This window comes from Conger conger, chromosome 18, assembly GCF_963514075.1.
Source record: "Conger conger chromosome 18, fConCon1.1, whole genome shotgun sequence".
Taxonomy (NCBI): domain Eukaryota; kingdom Metazoa; phylum Chordata; class Actinopteri; order Anguilliformes; family Congridae; genus Conger; species Conger conger.
In genome coordinates this window covers 32,620,939-32,648,665 of record NC_083777.1, presented here as the reverse complement: position 1 = coordinate 32,648,665, position 27,727 = coordinate 32,620,939, and the positions used below count along the sequence as shown (strand labels likewise).

At 44.7% G+C, this 27,727-nt stretch overlaps 2 protein-coding genes across 2 annotated transcripts; both read right to left on the bottom strand.

Moving 5' to 3' along the window:
* Positions 1 to 689: 689 nt before the first annotated feature.
* LOC133118019 (glycine N-acyltransferase-like protein 3) lies at positions 690 to 17,299 on the bottom strand. The gene is made up of 6 exons (XM_061227613.1): positions 17,279 to 17,299; positions 16,186 to 16,206; positions 3,128 to 3,235; positions 2,867 to 2,987; positions 2,642 to 2,774; positions 690 to 2,408 (listed from the first exon to the last, which is right to left on the bottom strand). The coding sequence occupies exons 1-6, from the start codon at positions 17,297 to 17,299 to the stop codon at positions 2,009 to 2,011; spliced, it is 804 nt and encodes a 267-aa protein (XP_061083597.1). The 3' UTR covers positions 690 to 2,008.
* Positions 17,300 to 24,763: 7,464 nt separating this feature from the next.
* On the bottom strand, positions 24,764 to 26,817 carry LOC133118360 (glycine N-acyltransferase-like protein 3). The gene is made up of 5 exons (XM_061228285.1): positions 26,743 to 26,817; positions 26,102 to 26,209; positions 25,833 to 25,953; positions 25,603 to 25,735; positions 24,764 to 25,345 (listed from the first exon to the last, which is right to left on the bottom strand). The coding sequence occupies exons 1-5, from the start codon at positions 26,815 to 26,817 to the stop codon at positions 24,946 to 24,948; spliced, it is 837 nt and encodes a 278-aa protein (XP_061084269.1). The 3' UTR covers positions 24,764 to 24,945.
* Positions 26,818 to 27,727: the final 910 nt, after the last annotated feature.

Here is a 27,727-nt window from a genome sequence, read left to right as displayed (position 1 = left end):
GGACATGTTAGGAGTGTACTTCTGAGAACTAAGATTAGCACACTAGAACAACCTATCAGTAAGGTTTGCCTGCTGGTCCAAGTGTCACACTGAAGAAAATGACAAGTCCATGTAAGTATGTACGTACGCACGCACACACGCACACACACACACACACACACCAATTCATACGTTTGCATTACACACATAATGCATTACACACATAAGTAGACTTGTAGGAATACGAAAGATTTGATGTTGATTTGCCTCCTTAAATTTTGTTTCGTGTATTGTTATGTTACACACGGCAAACAATAGGGGCCGGTGTGTAGGAGCCAAAGGTTGGCCAGCTACAACAAATTTTGACTATTTAAGGGCACCACTGGATGATGCAAGCAGAGTTTGCCAATTGAAGACAGGTGCTCACCTGAAGGACGCCGAGCTGAAATCGGTTTTTTTTTTTTTTTTTTTTAACGAGCTTTGCTTTAAAGTTTCAATTGTTTTCATTTGTAAAGGAAGTTTAAGTTTTCTAGAAGAGCTTTCTTTAGTTTTATTTTGTCCCGACATATCCTTTTTTGTTTGGGCTATTTTATAGCTTTATAGTCTATCCTGCATAACATATGCCTAGCATTTCAGCTACAAACATAGCCTATACATGCACACTCATTCATTAATCTTTTGAAACACCGTGAATCTGGAAGACTGGATACTTTGAACAAATCAGGAAGAAGCAATCTCCTCAATGCTGAGAAGTACAGGCAGATACTTATCCATCATGCTATACCATCAGGGAGGCATCTGATTGGTCCCAAATTTATTCTGCAGCAGGACAACGACCCCAAACATACAGCCAATGTCATGAAGAACTATCTTCAGTGTAAAGAAGAACAAGGAGTCCTGGAAGTGATGGTATGGCCCCCACAGAGCCCTGATCTCAACATCATCGAGTCTGTCTGGGATTACATGAAGAGACAGAATCATTTGAGGCTGCCTAAATCCAAAGAAGAACTGTGGCTAGTTCTCCAAGACGTTTGGAACAACCAACCTGCCGAGTTCCTTCAAAACGTTTGTGCAAGTATACCAAGAAGAATTTATGCTGTTTTGAAGGCAAAGGGTGGTCAGATTTTTCTGCTGTTCATTCACTGCTTCGGTTCATGCATTTTGTAAATTGATAAAAAATAAACTATTAACATTTCTATTTTTGAAAGCATTCTTATTTTACAGCATTTTACACATCTGCCTAAAACTTGTACACAATACTGTAGAACCCTAGCCATTTTCAATTTAAAAGCAACAAGGTGCAGAGAAGGGACTATGGCCAACTGGAATAGAATTGGGTGTTGTTGCGGAAGGTTGTTAACTTTTTTGGCACCACCACCAGAGGAGCACCACCACCAGAGGAACACCACCCCACCCGCCCACTGACAGTGTGTATGAGCGCAACTAAGAAAGGGTATTCCAGCCAGTCCACCTTAAAGAACATTGCATTGTGGGATTTCCCTTCTTGCGGGAAGCATTTTATGCACTTGTAGGGAGGGAAGAACAAGGAAGCAAGGGAATATAATCATTCCCTCCCCTTTCATGATTTCAGAACTGATACCCAGAAGAGAGAATAAAATTTGGAATCGAACCCAGCATCAGGGTCCAAAACCTCGGCCAGGTGTGTCTAATGTGCAGTGCAGAGCAAAGCTTTGAAGCAGACCACAGGTCATCAGCCATCACTGCTCTTTTTAATACAGCTAACAACATGAACAAGAATGTGGTTCTTTATGGGAATCCATATTTGATTGAGCTTTGTGTATAGCATCGTACACTTCTTTCAAGTGTCCTGTTTGTGCCTGTTGGTTGAAAATTGCCGAAATTATTTAGAATTCAACATTTTGAAATCGCCTTTTTCCAAAAAGGACAGCCTGAGTAATTGCGAGTCAAACACTAACTCTCAGGCCGTGCTCAATTGCAAAAGCCAACATAACAGACGTATTTTAGAAAAGTCACCACACTTGTAATTTTCCTCAAAAGTAAGACTGGTTTAGTAGTTGAACTCAAACCGGGTGGCCCTGAAGGAGAGGTATTCAGTAAAGCCCAGTTTCTTAAAGAGCCTGTAGGAAACCTGGTTCTCCTCCAAAACGTAGCAGTACACAGGGTAACACTGGGCATGGAGCCTTGCTGCCATGGTGCTCACCAGGATCTTGGCATAGCCCTTCCCCCTGTGCTCTGGCAGGGTGTACAGCATCCCCATGGCACAGTAATCATACAGCAGCACCCAGGAAACTGAACGGCCTTCTTCATCAGTGATGCAACATGTGGGGAAGTGGCTTATCAGATGTTTGATTCGTTGAAAACCTTTTTCATCATCTCCACGTTTCCAGGTTTCATTCACCAAACCGACATGGAATTCATTCAGGGAGGAGATCCTGGCCTCCACATCTCTGTGGGGAAGGACAGGAACACAGGACTTAGGGAGAGGAAAAAGGCCTGTTTTGTGACCAGTCATTTGGATTTCATTTAGTCAATAAACTTCAGTAAGATCTCTGTGCCAATGAGAGGACACTCAGTTGCACACCATTGGGTATGTCTCAACAAAAACACAAATACCACCAGTGACAAATGCAAGGGAGCTTCAACTAAAGATATGAGAATGGGAATGACCAACTGAATGTACCTGCTCACTGTCAGGTGAGGAAGGTGATTTGGGTCTTGTAATTCCAGGAGGTGAGTTACACCACACGGTCTCATTGTGACATCTTTTGTGGCAGAAATGTCCTTCAGCATGGTGGTATGAAGCATGTCAATCCCTTCGGAAAACAAGAGAAACCCATAATATTAATCATAAAACACATGGTTGCAATGGTTAGAAAGGTTAAAAAGGAATAAGAAAATGATCCACCTCGAATTTTGAAGTATTTTTTACAATCTAAGATGCTGTCTTCTGTCAACATTCTCTTAAGAACCTTCTCATCAGTACTGAAGAAAGTCAGTCCCTCATTATGAAGCAGGGTGTGTTCACTCTGTTCATGCCATTAAAAAAATAATCAGTGGACAAATGTAATATACATTCATATTGAATACAGTACAATTCTGAAATTGACTGGATAAAGAGAATGAGTGATTGAACATACACATAACATAATATGCAATATGTAGTCACCTGTGGGTGCGGTCGACAAATGATGGTTTTAAAATCAGGCCAGGAGTCCACAACAACCTCTAGTATATGTGGTTTGTCTCTATTCATAGCAAACAGATATCCATAAGCCTAAAGGACAAAATACAAAATTTGTATTGTTCACAGTTCCATATGTGGAGGGAAAGATAGTGTCGTGAGCCACGGACCCCTTGCCGAGCTCAGACCTCATGTTCCCACGAGCAGTACCCCACGAGGAGGTGTCTCGGGGACGAACTCAAGTACTCCGAACGTTCTGGAGCCCTGGTAAGTTCTACTGAACTTCCAGCCCAGTCTCGAAGTGAAGGGTGTGATGCAAATCTGGTATTCGATGTCCTGTATTCAATGTTTTCCTCTAAAGAATCTTTATCACATATGATTATAGTAAGATATACTTTATTATAATCAATCAAAAGAATAGAGTTATACAGATTACAGTGTAAATATCATCTTTCAGTTTGCTGATCACATGCAAGTTACATATACCCCTTTAGCTCTTTCTAATTTACCTTTCCACCATGATGTTTAAAAGTCAAGGTACACCCCTCAAATACCCATCCTCTTCTTTGGCCTTTACCTTATCTTATGGCTCCCCCTTCACGGAGATAAAAGCTACTGAACTTCCATTAATACAATGGGTACGAACACCCCTAAAGTCTACTACTTATTTATATCGTATATAGTATCTTACTAAAAAATAAAAGACATAAAAATGAAAGGAAACTTATAACGTTGAGCTTCTATGTACTACTTTTCCTACTTTTACTAGTAATATAGATTATAATTACCACCTATGCCCTAAATATTGCCATCTCGTTTTCTGTGGGATTTGATCCCTCCTCCTTGCTGTTGATGAGCTCTTTGAACAGCTGCATTGGTTTGGGAATCTGGGGCCGGATCAGGACCCAGACTTTCAAAAGACGTGACTTTGCACTTCGTACTTCTCCTGCCAGTTGTATGGGATGTGCACTGGTGTTTTCTCATACCTTGTCGAGGATCCGGCCCTAGGCCCCCCTGATGAGAGATTGACGGGGGATGGGTTAGAAATGAATGCATTGTTAACCCCTCGCACACGCCATCGAGGTGGTAGTAAGAACGCCCGTAAGAAGAAAAATATGTGGTTCAGAGAATGAGCAGCCATACTTGTCAGTAGAGGAGTCTGAAGTCGGGGGACTTAGATTTAGGGCTTTAAGGAGCAAGGTTAAAGTTCTGACTGAGAATACCCCAACCCTACAGGGGAGGGGCACAATGCCTGGCTAAAGAAAAACAAAAATAAGGAAAACGGAAGGGATGTCAATACCGAAAGAAAATTAATGATTAATGGCGGATAATTTACACTCAGCTATTGGCTGGATGTCCTTTGTAGATCCCTTAAGGCGCCACAAAAAGGGGCACCTGAAGAGGGTGTTGAGATGGTGGCAGGCTTTAACGTCTGGCTTTCATGAGATCAAAGTTTGGAGGAAGTCAAGGAGAGATTATGAAACTGACACAGACACCAGTGATGAATAGGTTCATTAAAAACAACATAAGGGCTAGTGTTTTTCCACTCGTATATTAAGATGGTGGAAATTCCCAAACCAGAGGGGCCCATGAAATAAAATATTGGGGACATTTCTTTTGAGGTATGAGAAAATGACAATTGGAAAAACAGAAATAATTAATATGGTCATTAAAAAACAGGTTATATAAAAGATAAATGTCTTCCCGCTTGACATAATGGGGGCATTTCTTATCAAAAAAGGTACACTTTTGTATGCAAAAAAGATATATAAGGAATAAGCTTTTAGACCTTAGAGCAGGATCTTAGAATTTTGCTTCAGAAGATATCTACGAGCTGTTGAAGAGAGAGCAACGCAAGACAGTCAAGCTGGAGTGGCGCGCTCCCTCTGCGCGCCACTCCAGGATATGGATATGGAGAGGAGTGACGTACGCGGTGCGGACTCAGCTGAAGAAAGAGCCACGCAAAACAACTATAACCAAGCTGGAGTGGTAATTATAATCTATATTACTTGTAGAAGTAGGAAAAGTAGTACATAGAAGTAATACATTTTAAGTTTCCTTTCATTTTTATGTCTTTTATTTTTTAGAAAGATACTATATACGATATAAATAAGTAGTAGACTTTAGGGGTGTTCGTACCCATTGTATTAATGGAAGTTCAGTAGCTTTTATCTCCGTGAAGGGGGAGCCATAAGATAAGGTAAAGGCCAAAGAGGAGGATGGATATAGGAAGGGTGTACCTTGATTTTTAAACATCGTGGTGGAAAGGTAATTTAGAAAGAGCTAAGAGGGGTATATGTAACTTGCATGTGATTAGCAAACTGCAAAAGATGATATGTACACTGTAATCTGTATAACTCTATTCTTTTGATTGATTATAATAAAGTATATCTTACTATAATCATATGTGATAAAGATTCTTTAGAGGAATACATTGAATACAGGACATCGATTACCAGATTTGCATCACACCCTTCACTTCGAGACTGGGCTGGAAGTTCAGTAGAACTTACCAGGGCTCCAGGACGTTCGGAGTACTTGAGTTCGTCCCCGAGACACCTCCTCGTGGGGTACTGCTCGTGGGAACGTGAGGTCTGAGCTCGGCAAGGGGTCCGTGGCTCACGACAACCTCAAAAGAAATTTCCCCAATACTTTATCTCATGTGCCCCTCCGGTTGGGAGTTTCCACCATCTTAATATACGAGTGGAAAAACACTAGCTTTTTTGTATTTTTTTAAGGAACCTATTCATCACTGGTATTTGTCTCCCTGTCATAATCTCTCCTTGGACTTTCTCCAAACTTTGACTTCATACAAGCCAGAAGTTAGTGCCCTCCACCATCTCAACACACTCTTCAGGTGCCCCTCTCCGCGGCGCCTTAAGGGATCTACAAAGGACATCCAGCTAATAGCTGAGTGTAATTCATCATTTAACTCCTCCACTGTTAGTCCTTTGAATCTATCCGATAAATTATTTGTGCTATAATCAGGAAGGCCCTTGAAGCCTCTTAATCTTCTTTCGGTATTGACATCCCTTCCGTTTTCCTTATTTTTTTTCTTTAGCCAGGCATTGTGCCCCTCCCCCGACTTCAGACTCCTCTACTGACAAGTAGGGCTGCTCATTATCTCTGAACCACATATTTTTCTTCTTACGGGCGTTCTTACTACCACCTCAATGGCGTGTGCGAGGGGTTAACAATGCATTCTTTCCTAACCCATCCCCCGTCAATCTCTCATCAGGGGGGCCTACGGCCGGGTCCTCGACAATAGCCCCGGTCATTAGACGTGGATATTCTTTCAGACACACTGACTGCCGGCCACGCCCTGATTAATGCTCTATTAAGCCCAGTCTACAGCAAACAGCCAACTTGAGATGAGACCAGAATTATGGTTGTGTCTATCAAAGCTGGCTGGGTTGGGGACCAGTAGCTTGTGTTCAGCCCTGCCTCAGCTAGTGTGTCAAACTGACACTTACAGTCAGCCTTGCATCTTACAGGCTGAGCTGCCTTCCAGTTCTTCTGTTTCTCCGTTTGTCCTGTGCGTCTCTTACCTGTCAGGTGTGCACACCGTGTTTGTTTGTTTTGTACCTTGCTGGGTGCTACTGCTCCATCTCCTTGTAGGGTGTCTTGCACAGTTTCCCCATACATATGGAACAGAGTGCAGAGATAGTCTCCATATGAAAGAGAGCGTATTGGTTATGTTGTAACCATGGTTCTCTGGTGTAGACCACTCTGAGACAGGGCTGATCAAATGTTCCGTGCCAACTCCAGTGCTTTATAGAGCATGAATCAGGGCGTGGCTGGGACAACCGGGGTGTCATAAAGAATATCCACGTCTAATGACCAGGGGGGATCCTTCCCTCTACATATGGAATATGTAACCAGGGTATCAACACAGTATACAACCAGAACAGCTTCGACTGCATGCTTCATACAGATGGTTGCATGCTTTAACAATACTCAAAATAGAAACATTTATCCTTGAAAATTAAGAAAATAAATGACTGAATACACAGTACAATTATAAAATATTTACATGAATTGGTTTCAAATTGCCTCAATTATTTTAATTATTTTATCCCAACAAAGCTATTTTCACCATCTAAGCTACTTCTAGTTATTTAACTCTTTGTGGAACCTGCCAGAATAAATAATGAATACATTGCCATGAAGCTTTTTGGGAAGTGTGACCGCAGAACCTTTTCTGCTTGTTGTAATTCAGCCTTATTTAAAATCTTCATCTTTTCAAGACATCGACCGCCTGTGGCCGTAAAATGCTTTCTTTTTTTTTTTTTTACTGACAGTGGTGTTCGTTAAATTTCAACCGGCTGCAAGGTTGTTTTCATTTTCCAGTTTTAACGAAATGTAAAAATCTTCTATGTACTGTGAGACTTTGGAAAGGGGTAGGCTATATTCATGCACTTTATTCATTTTTCATCAAGTAGATAAGTCTCACTTTGTTTTCGATCATTAGAGGGACATCACGAAGCATTGTTTTTTATTATTGTCTGCATTGATTCGTTTAAGTGTGTGGCGACTGATGCAGTGTAGCAACATGTTACCGTTCGTAGACTATTGATCAGAACAGGTCAGCCAGCCAGCATGGTATCCTTACGTTTAACATGAAACTTGTGGCAATTGTTACAGTATCGCAACGTTGCTGTTCGTATTGATCCGAACAAGCTAGCCAGCGTTAGTGCCTTCAATTAAATGTGAAACTTTCAGGTAGCAATTCAGGCTATTGTATTAACGTCTTCCGTGACAACGGAAAAAATCTGATCTTCTTTCTTGGGTTTTGTTTTTGGTTTAGGCTGTCTCCCGCATTGACGGAGGTTAGCTGGGGGGCAGCCCCGGAAGAATGTGGACGCTGCGCGTGCGATACTGCTCTTCAGTGGGACCAGCGCGGAGCCGGACTGGTGCCGTGGCAACGACCGCGCGAGTTTGCGGAGGAAGGACGCAGTAAGACTACACTCACCCTGACGAGGGCGGAGGGAACTGAGTCTTCCACGCGGAGGTAACGCAACGGGCGGACCAGTACCGGAGCCAGCACTAGCTCATTCCCCATTGGTGGAAGTGCGGACAGTGAAGCAGATCCAGCGTGCAGTGGACAGCAGAGTGGTTCGGGGCGCAGCTCAGCGACCCGGACACTTTATTGCACAGCGGGAGACAGCCGATTGTTTCGGGGTTGGGTTTTCTTTTTTCTTTTTAGTTTTGGGATGTAGAGGCCGATCACAGCATTGGGGGCCAACTACATCCCCTCTAAAGTTATTTGTTGTGGTGGAGTTATTTGGTGTGCGTGGAAGTGAAAGGTGTGAGTGCGTGTGAGACCCCGCCCGTGTTGGCTGACTTGCCCTTTGAGGGAATAAATAAAATAAAGCTTTTGCCCTTTACCTGCTTCGTTGTGAGCTCCTTGTGGTGGGTCGGTTCTGCATAAGAATAATAGGAACCCGTTGAGGGGGCGGGAGTCAGCTGGTGCTTTTCCCGCTCCCGACATCAACAGACAATCACGTGATTAAAAATAACCTTATTACTATTAGACCACTTTCTGAATTAAGTGCTCACTATGAGTCTTTTTCTGTCTCTCTCCCAGCAGACAGACAGCCTTTGACCTTAATGTCTCTGCTCCTCCTGGAAGGGGGTAGCTAGCACATTCTGGTCTTACAGCAAGGTCAACAAGGGGTAATCAGAAGACAAAATACTGATAAATGTTAGTGGCCAGCTTCATGTCTTTTTGTTTTGGTAAAGCCCCCCCTTCTGGGTCAGTGTACTGAAAACTGTATATAAGCCTTGCTATGCCTGATTCAAATCAGAGCCAGTAAGCTCTCTCACTTTGTTTTTTCTTTGCAAATAAATAAGAAAGTTAAACTCAAGTATATTGTTCTTTTTTTATTGTCGAACTGTTTCATCAGACGATGCTCACCTGTGATATGCAAAAAGAGCCATTTCCTTAACAGAATTGTATTAATCTGTTTTTACTGTAGATTAGCAGGGGAAGTAGACAACTTCAACAACTCAAACGAATGTCCCCTGTGCGTTTCACAGTGTGAGGATATCACAGACTCTTGTGCGGTTCTGTGACTACCTTTTTCCACATTTCTTTTAAAAACGTCTTTCTGGAGAGGTTTTGCGTTCCCTCCCTAAAAAATTAAATAAATGAAGATGGCTAGATGAAGAGGTAATATAATATTGATTTTAAGACAAATGGTCTGAAATTGCGATGCATGCCATGACTGATAAGTCTCATGCACACATTGGGCCTCATTTATCAAACGTGAGCCGAACGAAATTCCCCCTAAATTCTTTGGAAATTCTTTGAAAATGTGATATTTATCAAAGTTATCGGATGTCAGTTTTTTCGTGGGAGCCGAACGAACTTCAGGAGTAGTCTCAGCTCTCGGAAATATAAGCGCGCGGTTGTAAAGCGTGCTTTGTGGATTTATTATTCCATTCATTTATATTTCATTTTGATTTTAGTGGTAAAATTATTTGAATAAAATAATTGGATTTACAATTATTCATATCATATAAAAACGCAACAGGATTCAACATTGAAATGGGTGATGTTTCATTCCGGTAATCCAGATTAATTCATGCTTGAATGGAGTTGAATAAAATTCCATAAAACACATGCAGTGCGAAAAGCGTAGCCTACAAGCCTAAAAGTTTGCTATAAATAGGGGGTACCCAGATTAGACCGTCGTTTATATGTATGGCCTTTCTTAACTTTACATGTAAATGTGTAGCCTATTAGAAGATTTAGCCTACTGCGGAAAGAGCGCATGTTTTTTTGTTGACGTGAACCGTTTTTCCCAGTCGGAAGGTGGTAATTCGGTCATTCCTATATGATGTGAGCCCAGAATTAGACTGTCTTTTTGCTTGAATAGAAGATTAAAGTCATTAATGTCAAACCATTTTATGTGGAACTCAAGACAGATTACAAAAACTGCAATAACTCTGATCCAATGCAGCATTCCAGTCATGGTGCATACGTAATTTATGTAGCCTATATAAACGAACGTAGAATAATTACTAATATTTAGATGTTAGTTCGGATGAAGAAGGAAGCCTGCACAGTGATATGCTCCTAACACACCATTATTGTAGACAACGTTTCAATCCCAGTGGATCATCATCAGGTTTGGCACATCGCTTTATGTTTCTCCACAAGGATCATCTTAATTTCCTCGTCTGTTTTTGAACAGAATAATAAACAACGAACAATAACGGCGAGTTCAAGTATATTATAAGAAAACATCTTCTATGCCACGATGTTAAGTCCTACATATGTTTTATATACATTTTCATTTTCGCATTTTCCAGCCATTTCTTTTTAATTGACTGACATTTATTTCCGTGGTCCTTATAAGGTATTTTATGGGCGTCAATTTATTCAAATTATTCATTTTGTACACGCGCTTTTTGTTTACTATTGATTGGTATTGATCAACATACACACAACACAAAAAAAGCTGTGTCTCCTCCTCTTTCATGAATCCCGCGCAAATATTTAGTTCGTTTCCGATTACACATACATTTTCACATGGATTTCCGAAAAAATTGATAAATGAGGCCCACTGTGCTTATTGCGCTGCATTGCAAACAATGATAATAAACAAGGAAGCATTTTTCAGATGATTACATTACATTACATTTTAGTCATTTGGCAGACGCTTTTAATCCAAAGCGACTTACAAGTGCATAGGTTCTACCATAAGTCAAAGCATCACATCCAGAAACTAGCAAAACACACACGCAATGCTGTTCTAAACATCGTTGTCATCATAGGTGCATTTTTTTTTTTTTAGACAAGGATAGGGATATCAGAAAGGAGGGGCAGGGGAAATCAGGAGGGAGGACTAAGGTAGAGTTTGAAAAGGTGGGTTTTGAGTCTGCGTCGAAATAGGGGGAGGGATTCTGCTGTTCTGACAGTGGTAGGCAAGTCATTCCACCACTGAGGAACCAGAACGGAAAACAGGCGTGAACGTGCAGCTCGACCGCCAGGTGCACGTAGAGAGGGGACCATAAGGCGACCAGAGCTGGCAGACCGGAGTGATCTAGCTGGGGAGTGAGGAGTGATCATGGATTGTATGTAAGGTGGGGCAGTCCCCTTAGCAGCCTGAAATGCCAACACTAGGGCCTTGAAACGGATGCGTGCGGCAATAGGAAGCCAGTGGAGGCCAATGAGAAGCGGGGTGACATGAGCCGACCTGGGCTGACTGGTGATCAGGCGGGCTGCAGCATTTTGGACCAGCTGGAGGGGCTTGATGGCGCACGCTGGGAGACCGGCTAGGAGGGAGTTGCAGTAATCCAGGCGGGAAATGACGAGCGCCTGGACTAGGAGCTGGGTGGCTTTCTCAGTCAGGAGATGACGGATACGACGTATATTAAACAGAAAGAACCTGCAGGTTCTGGCAGAGGAGGATACTTGTGGAGCCAGGGTGAGGCAGTTATCAAGAGTCACCCCAAGATTCTTTGCCGTACGGGAGGAGGAAACTACAAAGTCCTCAACAGTCAATGAGAGGTCGATTGACGGAGAGGACTTAGCAGGGATGTAGAGAAGCTCAGTTTTGGCAAGGTTGAGCTTCAGGTGATGGGAAGTCATCCACGCAGAGATATCAGCCAAGCAGGCAGAGATCCGTGTGGTGACTTGGGTGTCGGGGGGGAAGGAAATGAAGAGTTGGGTGTCATCAGTGTAGGAATGATAAGAAAAGCCATGGGAAGAGATAACAGAACCAAGAGACATGGTGTATAGCGAGAAGAGGAGAGGCCCAAGAACCGAGCCCTGCGGGACTCCAGTTCGTAGGGGGTGAGGGTCGGAGACTGCGCCCCTCCAAGTCACCTGGTAGGAGCGACCAGAGAGGTAGGAGGAAAACCAAGCGAGTGCAGAACCTGTGACACCCATCCCAGACAGCGATGAGAGCAGAATCTCATGGTTGACTGTATCGAAGGCGGCCGACAGGTCGAGGAAGATGAGGACAGAGGAGAGGGATTTTGCTTTAGCAGAGTGGAGTGCCTCAGCGACCGCGAGCAGGGCGTTTCAGTGGAGTGGCCACTCTTGAAGCCAGACTGGTTGGGGTCATGGAGATTGTTGATAGTGGACAGTTGGGAGCAGACCGCCCGTTCCAGAGTTTTAGCGAGAAAGGGAAGAAGAGAGAGAGCTGGTAGTTGTTCAGGGCAGAGGGGTCAAGAGTAGGTTTTTTGAGCAGGGGAGTGACTCTGGCCCTCTTCAGGGAAGAGGGCATGGTGCCGGAAGAGAGGGAGGTGTTGATTAGAGAGGAGAGAAAAGGGAGAATGTCATCAGATATAGATTGTAGGAGGGGAGAGGGGATGGGGTCAAGAGGACAGGTGGTTGGGCGGTGGGAAGTAAGGAGTTTCAGTGTTTCGGTGTCAGAGAGGGGAGAAAAGGAGGTTAGGGAGTTGGGGAGGGTAGGAGGGTCAGCAGGGCTGGAGGGTTGGGAGAAGGAATTGCGAATAGCATCAACCTTCTTTTCAAAGAAGGAGACAAAGTCATGAGGTGTGAGTGATGAGGGGGGTGGGGGGGGAGGGGGGGCCAGAAGAGAGGAGAAAGTTGAAAACAGCTTGCGGGGATTAGAGGCGGCCACGTTAATTTTCGAGTGAAACAAGGAAGATTTAGCTAGAGAGACAGAGGAATGGAAAGATAAGAGGGCATGGAAGGAAGCCATATCACTGGGGAGACAGGACCTTTTCCATTTTCTCTCCGCCGCCCGCAGTTCGGTTCGGACAGCTCGTAGAGCATCAGAAAGCCAAGGACTGGGGGGGGAGCCCCTTTAAGTCAGGGGTCGGCAACCCTGGTCCTGGAGAGCTGCGCAGGGTGTGCTGGCTTTCGTCTCCACCTTAAAATAAGCAACCGATACAGACCCAAGAAACCAGGTGAGGTGAGTTAACTGTGTAATCAACGGCTTTCATTGATCAATTAATGCCAAGTAACAATGAAAGCCAGCACACCCTGCGGCTCTCCAGGACCAGGGTTGCCGACCCCTGCTTTAAGTCATCAGTTTTACCTCCCTTTGTCATTATTTTCACTTGACCAAGAGCCGTCTTCAGAGCATAAAAGCAAATTCAGACATAATCTGGCTTCAAAGCATCAATATTTCCTCTGAACACAAAAAGTACAAAATTTAGAAAAGTGAAGTTTTTTTTAATTCCGAGATTGCGGCAGCCCACCAGGACGGAGTTCAAGAACCACACTGAGACCTACATGCTCCATTAATTAAGCTTTTCAACTAATGAATGGCAAATGTCCAAAAGAAAGATGAAACTACAAAAATATGTAATGCGTTTCAGAACATGAATGAAGAAATATGCTTCAGACAAAAATTTGGTTAATTCAGCATATACTAACCCAGGCAGACAGAGTAAAATAGTTTATTTTCTTTACCGATTCAAATTAAAGAAATGCTCCCGCTTCTCCGTGATGTTCTTAGGCCACGCAACTGACTCATCAACCCAGGGATGGTTCCATACTACATGGTGACTATTATGTAAGAATTGTCAGTAAACGCAAGATATATAGTCAGCATTCCCAAAAGTCATAGAGACCTTTGTAAAGCAAAGGGGTGCTTCTCCAGGCAGGCAATTACATGAAGCATGATACTCCATGAACATGCATATTCAATAACGTACAAGGTTGAGTCAAATAGCTAACGCAAACTTGCCTATAGACTGCAGAAATATCAGCGTTCTCACGTTACAACCTTGCTCCTGGTTGATCGTGTAGGACCTGCAATAATTTCTGTTAGAAAAAGCAGTATTTATGCAACGAAATGGAGAAGCTGCGTGTACTCTGACCAGTAGGGGGCAATGCAATGCACAGCACGTGGCCACTCAAGCAACTAAACTAAGAGAGCAATAAATGGTTCTGGTAGCGATGGGAACGTTTGTTCATTTCGGGGAGCCGCATCTTTTGGCTCCGTTCGTTCAAAATATTCGTTTGTTTGACTCACTCGTTCGTTCGTTCACTTGTACTTCCGGAATGTACGGGCACGAGTCTCATGTGTTACTCAGTTCGTTCGCAGAATTGAACTGCATTGGTTCGCAGCATAAACAAGCCTTCCGCGTGTGGCTCCCTTGCAATATCACTCAGTCGAGTTGCGAAATTGATTTAACATTCCCCCTTTTAATATAAATTTAGTATAACGTGTAAACCGCAACCAAAGTGTCATTGGTTAAATTACCATAATTATTAGCTACCCCTCTTTTAGACAGCATTTGTTGACGCCACTTATTGCCCTGTTGTAGCATAGCCTATTAATCCAAGGAAAACAAAACTAACGCAATATTTTACTTTTTTGGATTGCACCCAGTAAGCGATCTGATCTTGCCCAAAGTCAGTCGGTACCGGCACAGATCCGGTCCGGCGTCACTTGCTTTGCGGGCAGCTGGTCAATACATTGAACATCTGTTTAATTATGCTCTGCAGTATGGATGATACTGCACAAAAGCCATCTTCTTAGGAGCCAAAAAAATAGCATTAATAAACGTTTTTATCTTCCAAAGGTTCATTTCAGTTTTCTTAAGAAATTGTAAGCTATGAGACATTGATGTTAAAGTGAAATTACATAGGCAACAATTACATTATATATAAATTAAGATTACACCTGAAATATATTACTGCACGTACGTTTCAATATACTACCTACAAAAATAAAATGACACTATGTACGTTGTGGTCTTTGCAAAACTATTCATCACTTTTATTGCATAGCCGAACTGACTATATTACAGAAAATTAAAAGACAACATCATTTCGCTAAATACTATCTGTGATATCCTAACTATTCAGCTGGTCCACTGAATGTCTCCTGACACAGTTAACGTTACGCCTTAAGGTTCGTTCGTTCATTCGTTCAATGGGTCTTTTGGCTCACTCGTTCGTTCATTCGTTCAATGGCTCTTTTGGCTCACTCGTTCGTTCATTCGTTCAATGGCTTCGGGCTCACTCGTTTGTTCAGTCGTTCAATGGCTCATTCGGCTCTTTGTTCACTTGTAGTGGTTTGATTCGCATTTCGGGAAGCCTATCGGCTCAATCACACAATGCTGTCCTGTTAAGTAGCTATTGGACACTGTGCATGTCCCTAAAATCACTATAATGGCTAAGCGGGGCGGGCAGATCTCAGCGCTTGGGGAGAGAGCCAAACTAATCTAGCCTTGGCTCATTTGTAAGAATTCTTCAAGAAAAATTCGTTTGCGAACTGCCCATTACTATTTTCTGGTCGGGAAGGAGAGCAAACTTGAGTGCTGGTGAAATTCGGAGAAAGTTTCCAATGTTTAAAAAAAAAAAAAAACGAAATTTGGACAAAACGTTGGTTTTGATCGAAGTTTGATCAAAATGCTTTTTCTGAAACTATTAATGTTTAGAATAATGATGAAGTTTGATTTAAATGCTTTTCTTAAAACCATGTCTGTTCAAACATATTGAGCTGTACAAGAACTCTGAGTACACAAAGTACAAGAAGTTAATTTACTCAGGTGTTTAAAAGGTCATGACGCTGCTTTCTGAATGCGTCTTCACAAGGGAAATGTTTTTGTTTGGTGATTGCAGGCTGGGCGGCCTGACATTGCAGGGATGGGGGCTTAAGACAGCTCAGCTGTCATAGAGTGACAGAAAATATTAAGGCGGGTTAAGAGACAATGTGACGTTTGTATGACAGATGATTGGTTAACTATATTGTATGAAGGCTAGGACATTTCCTACTGTTACTTTGGAATTCCCTGGTCTCTTGAAGCTTCTTGCCGGAGCACACAAATTCCCCAGATTAATCTGTTTTATTTAAAACTAAAGATTTATAGTTTGAACAATTATTGACTCGGAGTGCTTTTCCAACATCACTGCCAAAACAACAAAGGGACAAGGAGGAACAGCGACAGAAATATTACCTGTCACGGACTAGCGCCGCGGCGAGACTAACACTGTTACGGACATGGAAACGCAACACAACACGCTTTACATTTTAAACTGAGCGGGAGTAAACAACGCACAGCGGGTGCTTTTAAAAATGTTTCACCACATAAAACAAAGGGTTTACCTGGGTCTGTTCAATCCTGGTCTCACAACCAAACAGGAAGTGAAGGGGACCAGGTGATATTTATGAAGGGTGAATAGTGGGAACTACCACCTGTTTAATTTAGACAAGGGGGGAATTTGAATAGTACATGAATGATTGTTTTAATTTCTGTTTAGTACCCCCTTGTTATTCTTGTTATGGCCATGTGTGTTATGTTCTGTTTGATCATTTTTTGTTTTATTTTGTTAATTGATTATATTTATTTTTTTGTGCGTGGAAGGTGCCAGGTGGGAGGGGCTATGCCCATTTATAGCTCCAGGAGAGAGCTGAGGGGGCTCCCTTTTTTGTTTGAGACATGGAGTGGGTGTGCTGTGTAATGGGCCTACTTTTTGAGGCATAGCCAAAGTACACGCCATTTTCTTTTGTTTGTTCTAAAATCCTCCTTCTTAGTTTATTATTATTATTTGGTTCATCACTGTAAATAAAATACACCTTCAGCACCTCATCATCTCAGTCCCTCGTCCTTCGTGTCTTCCACCCTCGGTGCACCCTAACATTACCTCAACAAACGCAGGTTGAAAGAACCACATAAAATCTTGCTTGCCCCGCACTGTAACCCCACTGGCTGACGTGAGTTAGAAGATTCCATTGCTAAAGTTTGTGCTAAGGGTAACGTTCACAGTAAAAATAAAAGAACTAACTTTTCTACATTTCTATGCCAACACTGGGTGTAACAGGTAGTTTTATTGGTTTTTATAATTTATTTTAAAAATTTAAAAAACTTTTTTCTTTTATTTTTAAAACACACTCAATAACACAAACAAATCATTTAAACAAACACTTAAACCAAAGGAAACAAAGACATCCAAATGAATGAAAAACAAATTTTAAGAAAAAGTGATTCAAAAATGGTCACAAAATAAAAACACAGAATATCCGACAAAAATCAATATGCAATTCAAAGAAACAAAGGTGGATTAAAAGACCAAGAAATAGGAAAAAGGAAAGTCCATTTCGCTCAGGTTTTACTGTTCTGAGAGGCTTCTGTGTCCCTTGGGGGGGTGGACTATATGATGAATTCTTTCCAGTGGTCCACCCCCCACTTCTCTCTCGCCAGGTTCTTGCTGCCGTGCATGTCCACCAGAATGCCATCCTGGAGGAGGTTTTGGATCCTCCTCCGGAGAGTGACCAGGTCTACGGATGTTTTCTGGTAGACCTTGATGTTCCTCGTCTCCCACAGGACCTGCTTCACGGTATTTATGATCCTCCACTGACGCTGGAGCACGGTGGTCTTGCATCCCCCCGGCGGACCGTAGAGGATGCCCTCAGCCATCAGGGAGGACCTCGGCAGGAACCTGCTCAGGGAGACAGAGGAACAAACAAGGCCCCAGACCCGCCTGGCCACGGAGCACTCCCAGAACAGGTGGTGGATGTGTTCTGAGTCAGTGCATCCGTGGGGGCAGCGTTCAGTCAGGGCTAAGTGCCGGCGATACATAAATGTTCTAGTGGGGAGACACCTATGGGCTGTCATCCAGGCAATGTCTTTTTGTTTGTTTGTAAGACACTTATGTGTCACATTTGCCCAGATGACTTGCGGGTCCAGGTCTGCCCCCCCCCTCGGGAGCGTTACAATTTGTCCAGATCTTAAATGAGCCATAATCATTTTATAGCTCCACGAGGTCAGGCCAGCCCTGGGCAGATCCGTCCTGTAGGCAAAGTCCTTCAGGGCTCGGTAGACGTAGGGGGGGTCCCAGCTGTAGGGTATGGTGAGGTCCAGCACACCCAAGCCCATTGCTCTGAGGAAGGGGGTGGCATAGTACCTGGCAAAGGTACCAGAGGCCTTACCCACCTTCCCTGCATTCTGGATAGTTAACTTTGGTGACTTTTGCTCTGTTTGTTTGTTTGTTCAAAAAAAAAAAAAAAAAAAAATTGCCCCTGTCCTTATCTTTGTTGTACAGGTAGCAGTTGAAATTGTACTTACCTCTAGGGTCTTTCAGCGAACTTATCCCTGGTTATGGGTATGCACTTTGTTGTACGTCGCTCTGGATAAGAGCGTCTGCCAAATGCCAATAATGTAATGTAAATGGACAAGGGTGGCCAGACCCTGCACCATGATGATGTTAACAATGTCTGGGACCCCCCGCCCCCCATTCCGCTCCTCTTTGAGGAGGGTGACGCGTTTAAGCTTTTCCATGGTGCTCCCCCAGACAAAGCGGAAAGCCATCCGGGTAATTAGTTTCCCGGTGGCTTTGTCTGGGGGAAACACCCTCCCCACATAGAGCAGAATGGGTAGGACAATTGCCTTTAGGACAAGGATCTTACCCGCCATGGTCAAGGGCCGTGCACTCCAGCTCCTGATTTTATTTTGGACGTGGCGGAGGGCTCCCTCTCAGCTGGTTCTCCCTCCTCCGTCAGTTTGGAAGGTCACCCCCAGGAGCTTGATGGTATTCCTACGCACAGGGAAGGAAACGGTCAGCTCCTCACTCCAATGTGGAGACAGAAACAGTTCACTCTTGTCCCTGTTGACCAGGGTGCCAGTGGCCACACAGAAGTCGTCCAACACCTTGGTGGCACAAGCGATAGAACGACTATCTGTGGCGACGATGGCAATGTCGTCCATGTACGCCATCACCTTTAGCCATCCCCCCCCCTGCTCCAGGGAGTGGATAGCCCACCACCCCTGGATTGGCCCTGATGGCCTGGAGGAACGGTTCCAGGTAGATGACGTACAGGAGAGATGCTAGAGGGCACCCCTGCCTGACGCCAGACCTGACATCGAACGGGGCAGAGGGCTGTCGATTGACAACCACTCTGCCCGTTATGTCTGTCAGACAGATTTTTGTCCAGCGCAGGAGGGGGCCAGGAATGTTCATTTTCTCTAGCACTCTCTCCAAGCACACATGACTCACCCGGTCAAATGCCTTCTCTTGATCGAGACTGAGAAGGCACAAGGGGGACCTCCGCTCCCTGGAGTGGATGATTAGATCCCTCGCGAGGAGCAGGTTGTCATTTATGGACCTCCCCTGCACGCTGCAGGTCTGGTCCGGTCCGATCACTGATGTTATCAGGCCTTGGAACCTCCCTATCAGCGCCTTCACCATGATCTTATAATCGACTGAGAGGAGGTTGATCGGCCGCCAGTTGCGGAGATCCTTCAGGTCCCCCTTCTTTGGGACAAGAGCTACTGAGCTCTGTCTCAGTGAGGCGCCTAACCGCCCCTCCCTGTACGCAGCCCTGAACACTTCCGCCACGTCCTCCTTCAGGAGATCCCAGTGAGCCTGGTAAAACTCAGCTGGGATTCCGTCAGGGCCCGGAGCTTTGTGTGTATTCAGGGAGTGCACGGCCCTGGTGAGCTCCTCAGTGCTCAACTCCGCTTCCATCTGCTCATCTCCCAGGCGTCTGTCCAGGCAGCCCAGGAAGGTGTCCATGAGAGCCCCGTCTGAGGGCCTCTCGCTGTAAAGGCCCTCGTGGAACTCTCTGGCCACCTCCTGGACCTCCGCCTCTTCAGACACCACCACACCTCTGCTGTTAAAGAGAGACAAGATGTTATTCGTCTTGGTCCGTGCCCTGTGGAAGAAGAACCGCGTGCACTTCTCATCCTCCTGGAGGCCCTGGAGTTTGGAGCGGAAGGTCTGTTTCTTCCGCTCTTCCCGGTAGAGGGTTGTGAGGCTCTGCCGAGCTTGTGCGATTTCGCTGCTAACATCCAGGCTTCGGGACTGGAGGAGGCTTAGTCTTTGGAGGGCAGCATTGTTCAAAAACTGCCCTCCCGTCCTTCGCCTTCCTCTGCCCGACTGCCCGGAAGTAGCCCCGCACTCGCTCCTTCACCATCTCCCACCACTCCACCGGAGAGTCAAAGAGATGTTTCAGACTCACCCACTCCAGGTATCTTCCTCGAGAAGGAAAGACGCACCTGGGGGTCTTGGAGATGGCTGATATTCATCCACCAGAGCCCCTTACCCACAGTTATAGGTTTCTCCCAGACCAGGGACACGGTTACCATGTGGTGGTCCGAGAAGTGCACCGCCTTGGTGGAATAGCTGTGCACCTTCAGGCCTGGGGAGAGCAGAAACATGTCAATTCTGGATGAGGAGGAGCCAGAGGAACATGTGTTGGGGAGGAGAGGCACCCCCGGCGTCGCAGAGGGAGAAATCCTTGATGAGGATCGCAGCAGGGTGCCGGAGTGATCCGGTCTTCGTTTGCTGCGGTCCGCATCTCTTAATACACAGTTGAAATCTCCCTCTACGACGACGGGCATTGTGCAGTGTAACAGTGGTGATAATTTAGTGAAAAGGGAGACTCTCTCGGCCACGCTGGTGGGGCCGTACACGTTGATGACCCTGAGTGGGGAACCCCCGACCTCGAGATCGGTGATGAGGATTCGCCCACTCTCCACAATATTGTGTGCTGTTATTTTAACAAAGGCATTTTTCATCAACATGCCGACCCCATCAGCTCTGGCGATGTTAGAGCCAGACCAGAGAGAGTCTCCCATTCTCCATTCCTCCCCCAGAGCGCCATCCCACTCCCGAAACGGAATTCCACATTCCTGGAGCAGGACGACGTCTGAGGGGATCTGTGATAGAAGACAGTGGTACGGGTGTTGAGTGTGGTAAGTGTAAAGTTGTGTGCCATGATGTTTATTGTTTGTGTGTGTCTGATGATCCGGTATGGCTGTTAGCCATATTCTGGAAAATTTGGTTGATTGTATTAAAAATTGTGTCCGGGTTATTGTGGCGCCTACTCACCCCCTGACCATGTTCTCCCATGGGTCTCCCCTCCTGACTGCCTGGGAGGTTCTGTCCTGGAGAGGTGGGGGTGGTTGTTCTTGCCCCAGGCCTCCCCCCAGTGCCTGGGAGGGCCTGGGAGGAGGGGGATGTTGTCGCCCCCTTTTGAGAGTCCGGACCGGGGGCTGGCTGGTCCCTGATGGAGTGGGGGTGAAGTGTGCTGATGTTCTGCAAGTTTTCCTTATGGTGTACAGATTTTGGTGGATGAGTAGCAGGTTTGGGAAGGGGATTGGGCCTGGCAAAGATTTGGGACTTTGTACCGGTTTTTTGTTTGATTGTACTGTTTGTCTTTTTGCGTTGATTTGTTGGCGTGCTATTGTTGGGTTTGGAGGCTGGCTGGGTGTATGTTGCGTTTTTGCTGTTGTGGGTGATCTAATTATTTTTCCCTTTCGTTTAGGTTTTTGCCACGGAGTAATGGAATTTGTATCCGAGTCTGCTGATGAGGAGTCTGACCCCTCCACCACAATGGGGGTGTCAGAGTCAGGCTCCTCTTTGACTGTGGTGACAGTGGGTTGAGTGACAGGGGGTGCTGTTGAGGTGGGGGTTGCCAGTGTTGTGCTGCAGGGAAGGGTTAGTAGTGTTTGTGTTGTGGGGGTTAGGCTGTCAGGCTGGGGCAAAGGGGGAGTGGGTGCTCTAATGCGTGGTGTGGGGATAGGGTGGGGTGAGGGAGGGGGGACAGTCATTGACGGTGGTGGGGGCGCGGTGCTCCGGGCCCTGTTCGCGTACGAGAGGGGGCAATCACGGAAGAGATGCCCCCTCACCCCGCAGAGGTTACAGGGCCTCGGGTCACGGCACGCTCTGGTCTCATGCTCGCCGCCACACGACTTGCACTTGACCACTGTGCAGGCTGCGGCCAAGTGACCTAACTCGCCGCAGTTCCTGCACAGCTTGGGCATGCCGTAATAAAACACCACGCCCCGGTGTCTCCCCAGCGTGATGGTGCTGGGGATGTGACATACCCCCCCACTGCAGAGGGGTCAGGCTTGAGCTGGACCAGCCATTTCCTGGCCCCGGTCCAGACTCCATCCTCATCCAGGACCCTCCTAGATTTTACTTGCCCGTACCTGCCCAACCACGTACTCACATCGTGGTCCTGTACAGTACACATACTTCTGCCGCATCTGATGAACTGTTGGCCTCAGCTGTAGTTAGGCTTGGCTGCACCCTACATACAGTCTCTTTTGGAATCTGGGCTTTGGCCTTTTGTTGTCCTGTCCTGTTTTTGTTCATTCCCTGACTTTTACACACCCGTTCAATGTGTCCCTTTTCCCCACACTTCCTGCACTCCACATCCTTACTCCAACACTCAGCAGAAAAATGTCCTGTTTTGTCACACTGGTAACATTTGCTCTGAGCTCCCTTTTCATCGGCGGAGACCTTGTGCAGTTTTCCACTGCTTTCACTGAGGTGATGAGCCGCTAATTCCATGGACACACTAATTTCAATAGCTTTATCCAATGTAAGTGCACTTTCAGTTAGCAGGCGTTTCTGAGAAGCTCCACTCCTCAGGCCGCACACGAGCCTGTCCCTTACGGTGTCATTCAGTACATCATTGAATTCACAATGCTCAGCTAGCTTTCTTAGTGCAGCTGCAAACACTGCTACGGACTCCCCTTCCTCTTGGTTCCTTTTATGGAAGCGAAAACGCTCAGCAATCACCAGGGGCTAAGGTGAAAAGTGAGCTGTTAAAGCAGCCACTATACTTTCATAGCTTTTGGTCCCGGGCTTGTCTGGCTGGACCAGGGCACGTAGCAAGTTATATGTTTTTGGCCCCATTACACTTAAGAACATAGGCACAAGCTTCTCGCCTTCAATGCCATTTGCTTTAGCAAAGTACTCAAAACATTCCGTGTAGGACTTCCACTGCTCCATATTTTCATCAAAGGCGCCAATGCTTCCTAGTATCCCCGTCATTTTAGCCTTGTTAGCAACTTGTTAGCCAGTACTCACGCTCCTTTGTTAACTGATTTATCTGCCAACGTAGTCGTCCTCCCAACGATGAAGCTAATCATCCGCTAGCCGCATTCATGGAAAACAGTCCGCTCAAAACTTTTCTTTCAAACGAAACACACGCAGATCACGATAATCCTCGTCGCCACTTTGTCGTATATTGCCTGAGTTTTATTCCCGTTTAAACTCTTGCTACAACATAAATCAGACGGAGACGGACTTGAACAATACCAGGAGAGTCGTCCCTTTATTTTACTTCCAGAAACAACATGTGACCCGAAGGTCTCTTAAATCAGAACAGTTAGTAAGGCACTAGCCAATTGGTGGCAGTAACAGAGTATAACACCCAATACCCGAATATATGACAGAACCCAGCATCAGGGTCCAAAACCTCGGACAGGTGTGTCTAATGTGCAGTGCAGAGCAAAGCTTTGAAGCAGACCACAGGTCATCAGCCATCACTGCTCTTTTTAATACAGCTAACAACATGACCAAGAATGTGGTTCTTTATGGGAATCAATATTTGATTGAGCTTTGTGTATAGCAACTTTGAGTGTCCTTTTTGTGCCTGTTGGTTGAGAATTGGAGAATTTGAGATCTGGTTTATATAGAAAAAAACGAAATTATTTAAAATTCAACATTTTGAAACCCAATGATTCATCATTGTGGCAATCGCCCAAATTATAATTTCGCTTTGTATGCTATTCTCTAAAAATAAATGTTTTCCTTAAAAATGTCAGCTTGATCTTAAAAAATAATTGCCGAAACTTAAATGACGTTTTGTTTTGTCAGCCGTCCTTAAGAAAATAATTGTTCTTATCACATCGTACAGGCATACAAACTGCCCTTCACAAATGTGTTCTTGTCAAAAATAATTGACATGACATGTTACATCAAACGCTCAAAAATAAATGACATTTTGCATCACAGGCTATATAAAAATAAATGTTCTTATCGCATTATACAGACATACAGCTGTTCTGCAAACTGTCTTTGCCAAAGTTAGCCCCCCCCCCCCCCCCCCCCTACACAAGACTTCCTGTCCTGCACGGTTCATACCTGAACTGTCCTTAACATCGATAGCCCACCCCCACAACGCCAGGCATCCTGCCCTGCAAGCAGTTTTCTAACACAGAGGAATCATTCGGTATTTTCCAACTTTTCTTAAGCATACACATTATTTTATTCAATTCAGGTTACATATGGGCGGCACGGATGGTGCAGTGGGTAGCACTGCCGCCTCACAGCAAGGAGGTCCTGGGTTCGAATCCCCGTCGGCCGGGGCCTCTCTGTGCGGAGTTTGCATGTTCTCCCCGTGTCTGCGTGGGTTTCCTCCGGGTACTCCGGTTTCCTCCCACAGTCCAAAGACATGCAGGTTAGGCCGATTGGAGAGTCTAAATTGCCCGTAGGCATGAGTGTGTGAGTGAATGGTGCGTGTGCCCTGCGATGGACTGGCGACCTGTCCAGGGTGTATTCCTGCCTTTCGCCCAATGTATGCTGGGATAGGCTCCAGCCCCCCTGCGACCCTGATCGGGATAAGCGGGTTCAGATAATGGATGGATGGATGGAGGTTACATATGGGTCACGATACTTCTAGCACAAATGAGCAGTTAATCAGTTTGAAAATATGTAGGCATACTTAATCGTACTTTAACAATTGATTAATGGTGGTTTCTTGCGTTTCCATAAACTCATCTGTAATTAATGACATAGTTTCATTGGATTACTTATTCTACAGTTGACACTGTGGTTTCTTGCGTTTCCATAAGCTCATCTGCAATTAATGATATAGGTTCATTGGCTTGCATATTGATTACATGAGTAATAGGCAGCATACCTGTGATATATATTGATTATAGGCCGCATACATATTGGTATACTTTTGGCATGAAGCTTTAAGAGTTTTGGAGGAACCAGCTTGCTCAACTCTGACAGTTTGACGGTTTAATCTGATTTTGACTTGTGATTGATTTGTCATAAAATGGAGAAAGAACATCTTGTTCTGTGAATTTTTCCTACAGTAATTTTCCTAAAAAGAAATACTGGTTTAGTAGTTGAACTCATACCAGGCAGCCCTGTAGGAGGGGTCTTCAGTAAAGCCCAGTTTCTTAAAGAGCCTGTAGGAGACCTGGTTCTCCTCCTCGATGTAGCTGTACACAGGGCAACCCTGGGCATGGAGCCTTGCTGCCATGGTGCTCACCAGGATCTTGGCATAGCCCTTCCCCCTGTGCTCTGGCAGGGTGTACAGCATCCCCATGGCACAGTAATCATACAGCAGCACCCAGGAAACTGGACGGCCTTCTTCATCAGTGATGCAATATGTGGGGAAGTGGCTTATCAGATGTTTGATTCGTTGAAAACCTTTTTCATTATCTCCATATTTCCAGGTTTTATTCACCAAACCGACATGGAATTCATTCAGGGAGGAGATCCTGGCCTCCACATCTCTGTGGGGAACGACAGGAACACAGGACTTAGGTTGAGGAAAAAGGCCTGTTTCATGACCAGACATTTGGATTTCATATAGTAAATTAACTTCAGCTGAACCTTGACCTCACATGAAAAGTAAGGTCTCTGTGCCAATGAGAGGACATTCAGTTCGACACCATTGGTATGTCTCAACAAAAACACAAAAACCACCAGTGGCAAATGCAAGGGAGCTTCAACTAAAGATATGAGAATGGGAATGACCAACTGAATGTACCTGCTCACTGTCAGGTGAGGAAGGTGATTTGGGTCTTGTAATTCCAGGCGGTGAGTTACACCACACGGTCTCATTGTGACATCTTTTGTGGCAGAGATGTCCTTCAACATGGTGGTATGAAGGATGTCAATCCCTTCAGAAAACAAGAGAAACCCATAATATTAATCATAAAAACACATGGATGGTTGCAATGGCTAGAAAGGTTAAAAAGGAAGAAGAAAATTACCCACCTCCAATTTTGAAGTATTTATTCCAATCTAAGATGCTGTCTTTTGTCAACATTCTCTTAAGAACCTTCTCATCAGTACTGAAGAAAGTCAGTTCCTCATTTTTAAGCAGGGTGTGTTCACTCTGTTCATGCCATTAAAAAATAATCAGTTACTCAAACAATGGACATGTAATATGTATTCATATTGAATACAGTACAATTCTGAAATTGACTGGATGAAGAGAATAAGTGATTGAACATACACATTCATAATATTTAATATGTATTCACCTTTTGGTGCGGTCGACAAATGATGGTTTTAAAATCAGGCCAGGAGTCCACAACAACCTCTAGTGTATGTGGTTTGTCTCTATTCATACCAAACAGATATCCATAAACCTAAAGGACAAAATACAAAAATGTTCTTATTCACAGTTCTATTTCATAGAGAGACTCTCTCTACCCTGTTACATATTCCATATGTGGAGGGAAGGATCGCCCTGATCATTAGATGTGGATATTCTTTCAGACACACTGCCTGTGCCGGCCATGCCCTATGTAACCGGGGTGTCATAAAGAATATCCACGTCTAATGACCAGGGGGGATCCTTCTCTCTACATATGGAATATGTAACCGGGGTATCAACACAGTATACAACCAGAACAGTTTCCACTGCATGCTTCATACAGATGGTTGCATGCTTTAACAATACTCAAAATAGAAACATTTATCCTTGAAAATTAAGAAAATAAATGACTGAATACACAGTACAATTATAAAATATTTACATTAATTGGTTTCAAATTGGCTCAATACAATTACTTTAATGAATTAATTATTTTATCCCAACAAAGCTATTTTCACCATCTTGGCTACTTCTAGTTATTTCACTCTTTGTGGAACCTGCCAAAATAAAAAATGTATACATTACCATGGAGCTTTTCGGTAAGTATGACCGCAGAACCTTTTCTGCTTGTTGTAATGCAGCCTTATTTAAAATCTTCATCGGTTCCAGATATTTTCACAATATCCGGCTGAATATGATTAGCAAATTAGTTTGGAAGGTGAGATGAGTTCTGGGGGTGTGTCTTCAAACGAGTTTTTCAGGCTTTTTGGCAGCAGTGTACCCAACTGTGGCAGGTAAAGCATGCATTAGGTGTTGCATTTGGTGTTTAGCAAGTTGTTTTTTTCATGTAGCACAGTGTAGCACCTACACCGGGTGATTGACAAGGGAAAAGATGGTCTTCCCTAGTCAGCACTTCCTGCGCCCTAACAAGGTGCAGAGAAGGGACTATGGCCAACTGGAATAGAATGGTGTGTTGTTGTGGAAGGTTGTTAACTTTTATGGCACCACCACCAGAGGAACACCATTCCACCTGCCCACTGACAGTGTGTAACAGTGCAACTAATAAAGGATATTCCAGCCAGTCCACCTTAAAGAACATTGCATTGTGGGATTTTCCTTCTTGCTGGAAACATTTTGTGCCCTTGGAGGGAGGGAAGGACAAGGGAGCAAGGGAATATAATCATTCCCTCCACTTTCATAATTTCAGAACTGATACCCAGAAGAGAGAATAAAATTTGGAATCGAACCCAGCATCAGGGTCCAAAACCTCGGACAGGTGTGTCTAATGTGCGGTGCAGAGCAAAGCTTTGAAGCAGACCACAGGTCATCAGCCATCACTGCTCTTTTTAATACAGCTAACAACATGACCAAGAACGTGGTTCTTTATGGGAATCAATATTTGATTGAGCTTTGTGTATAGCATCGTACACTTATTTCAAGTGTCCTGTTTGTGCTTGTTGGTTGAGAATTGGAGAATTTGAGAGTTCCCCAGGGCTCAGTCCTAGGCCCGCTTCTTTTTTCTCTTTACACTCGCTCCCTTGGCCCTGTGATCACTGCACATGGGCTATCC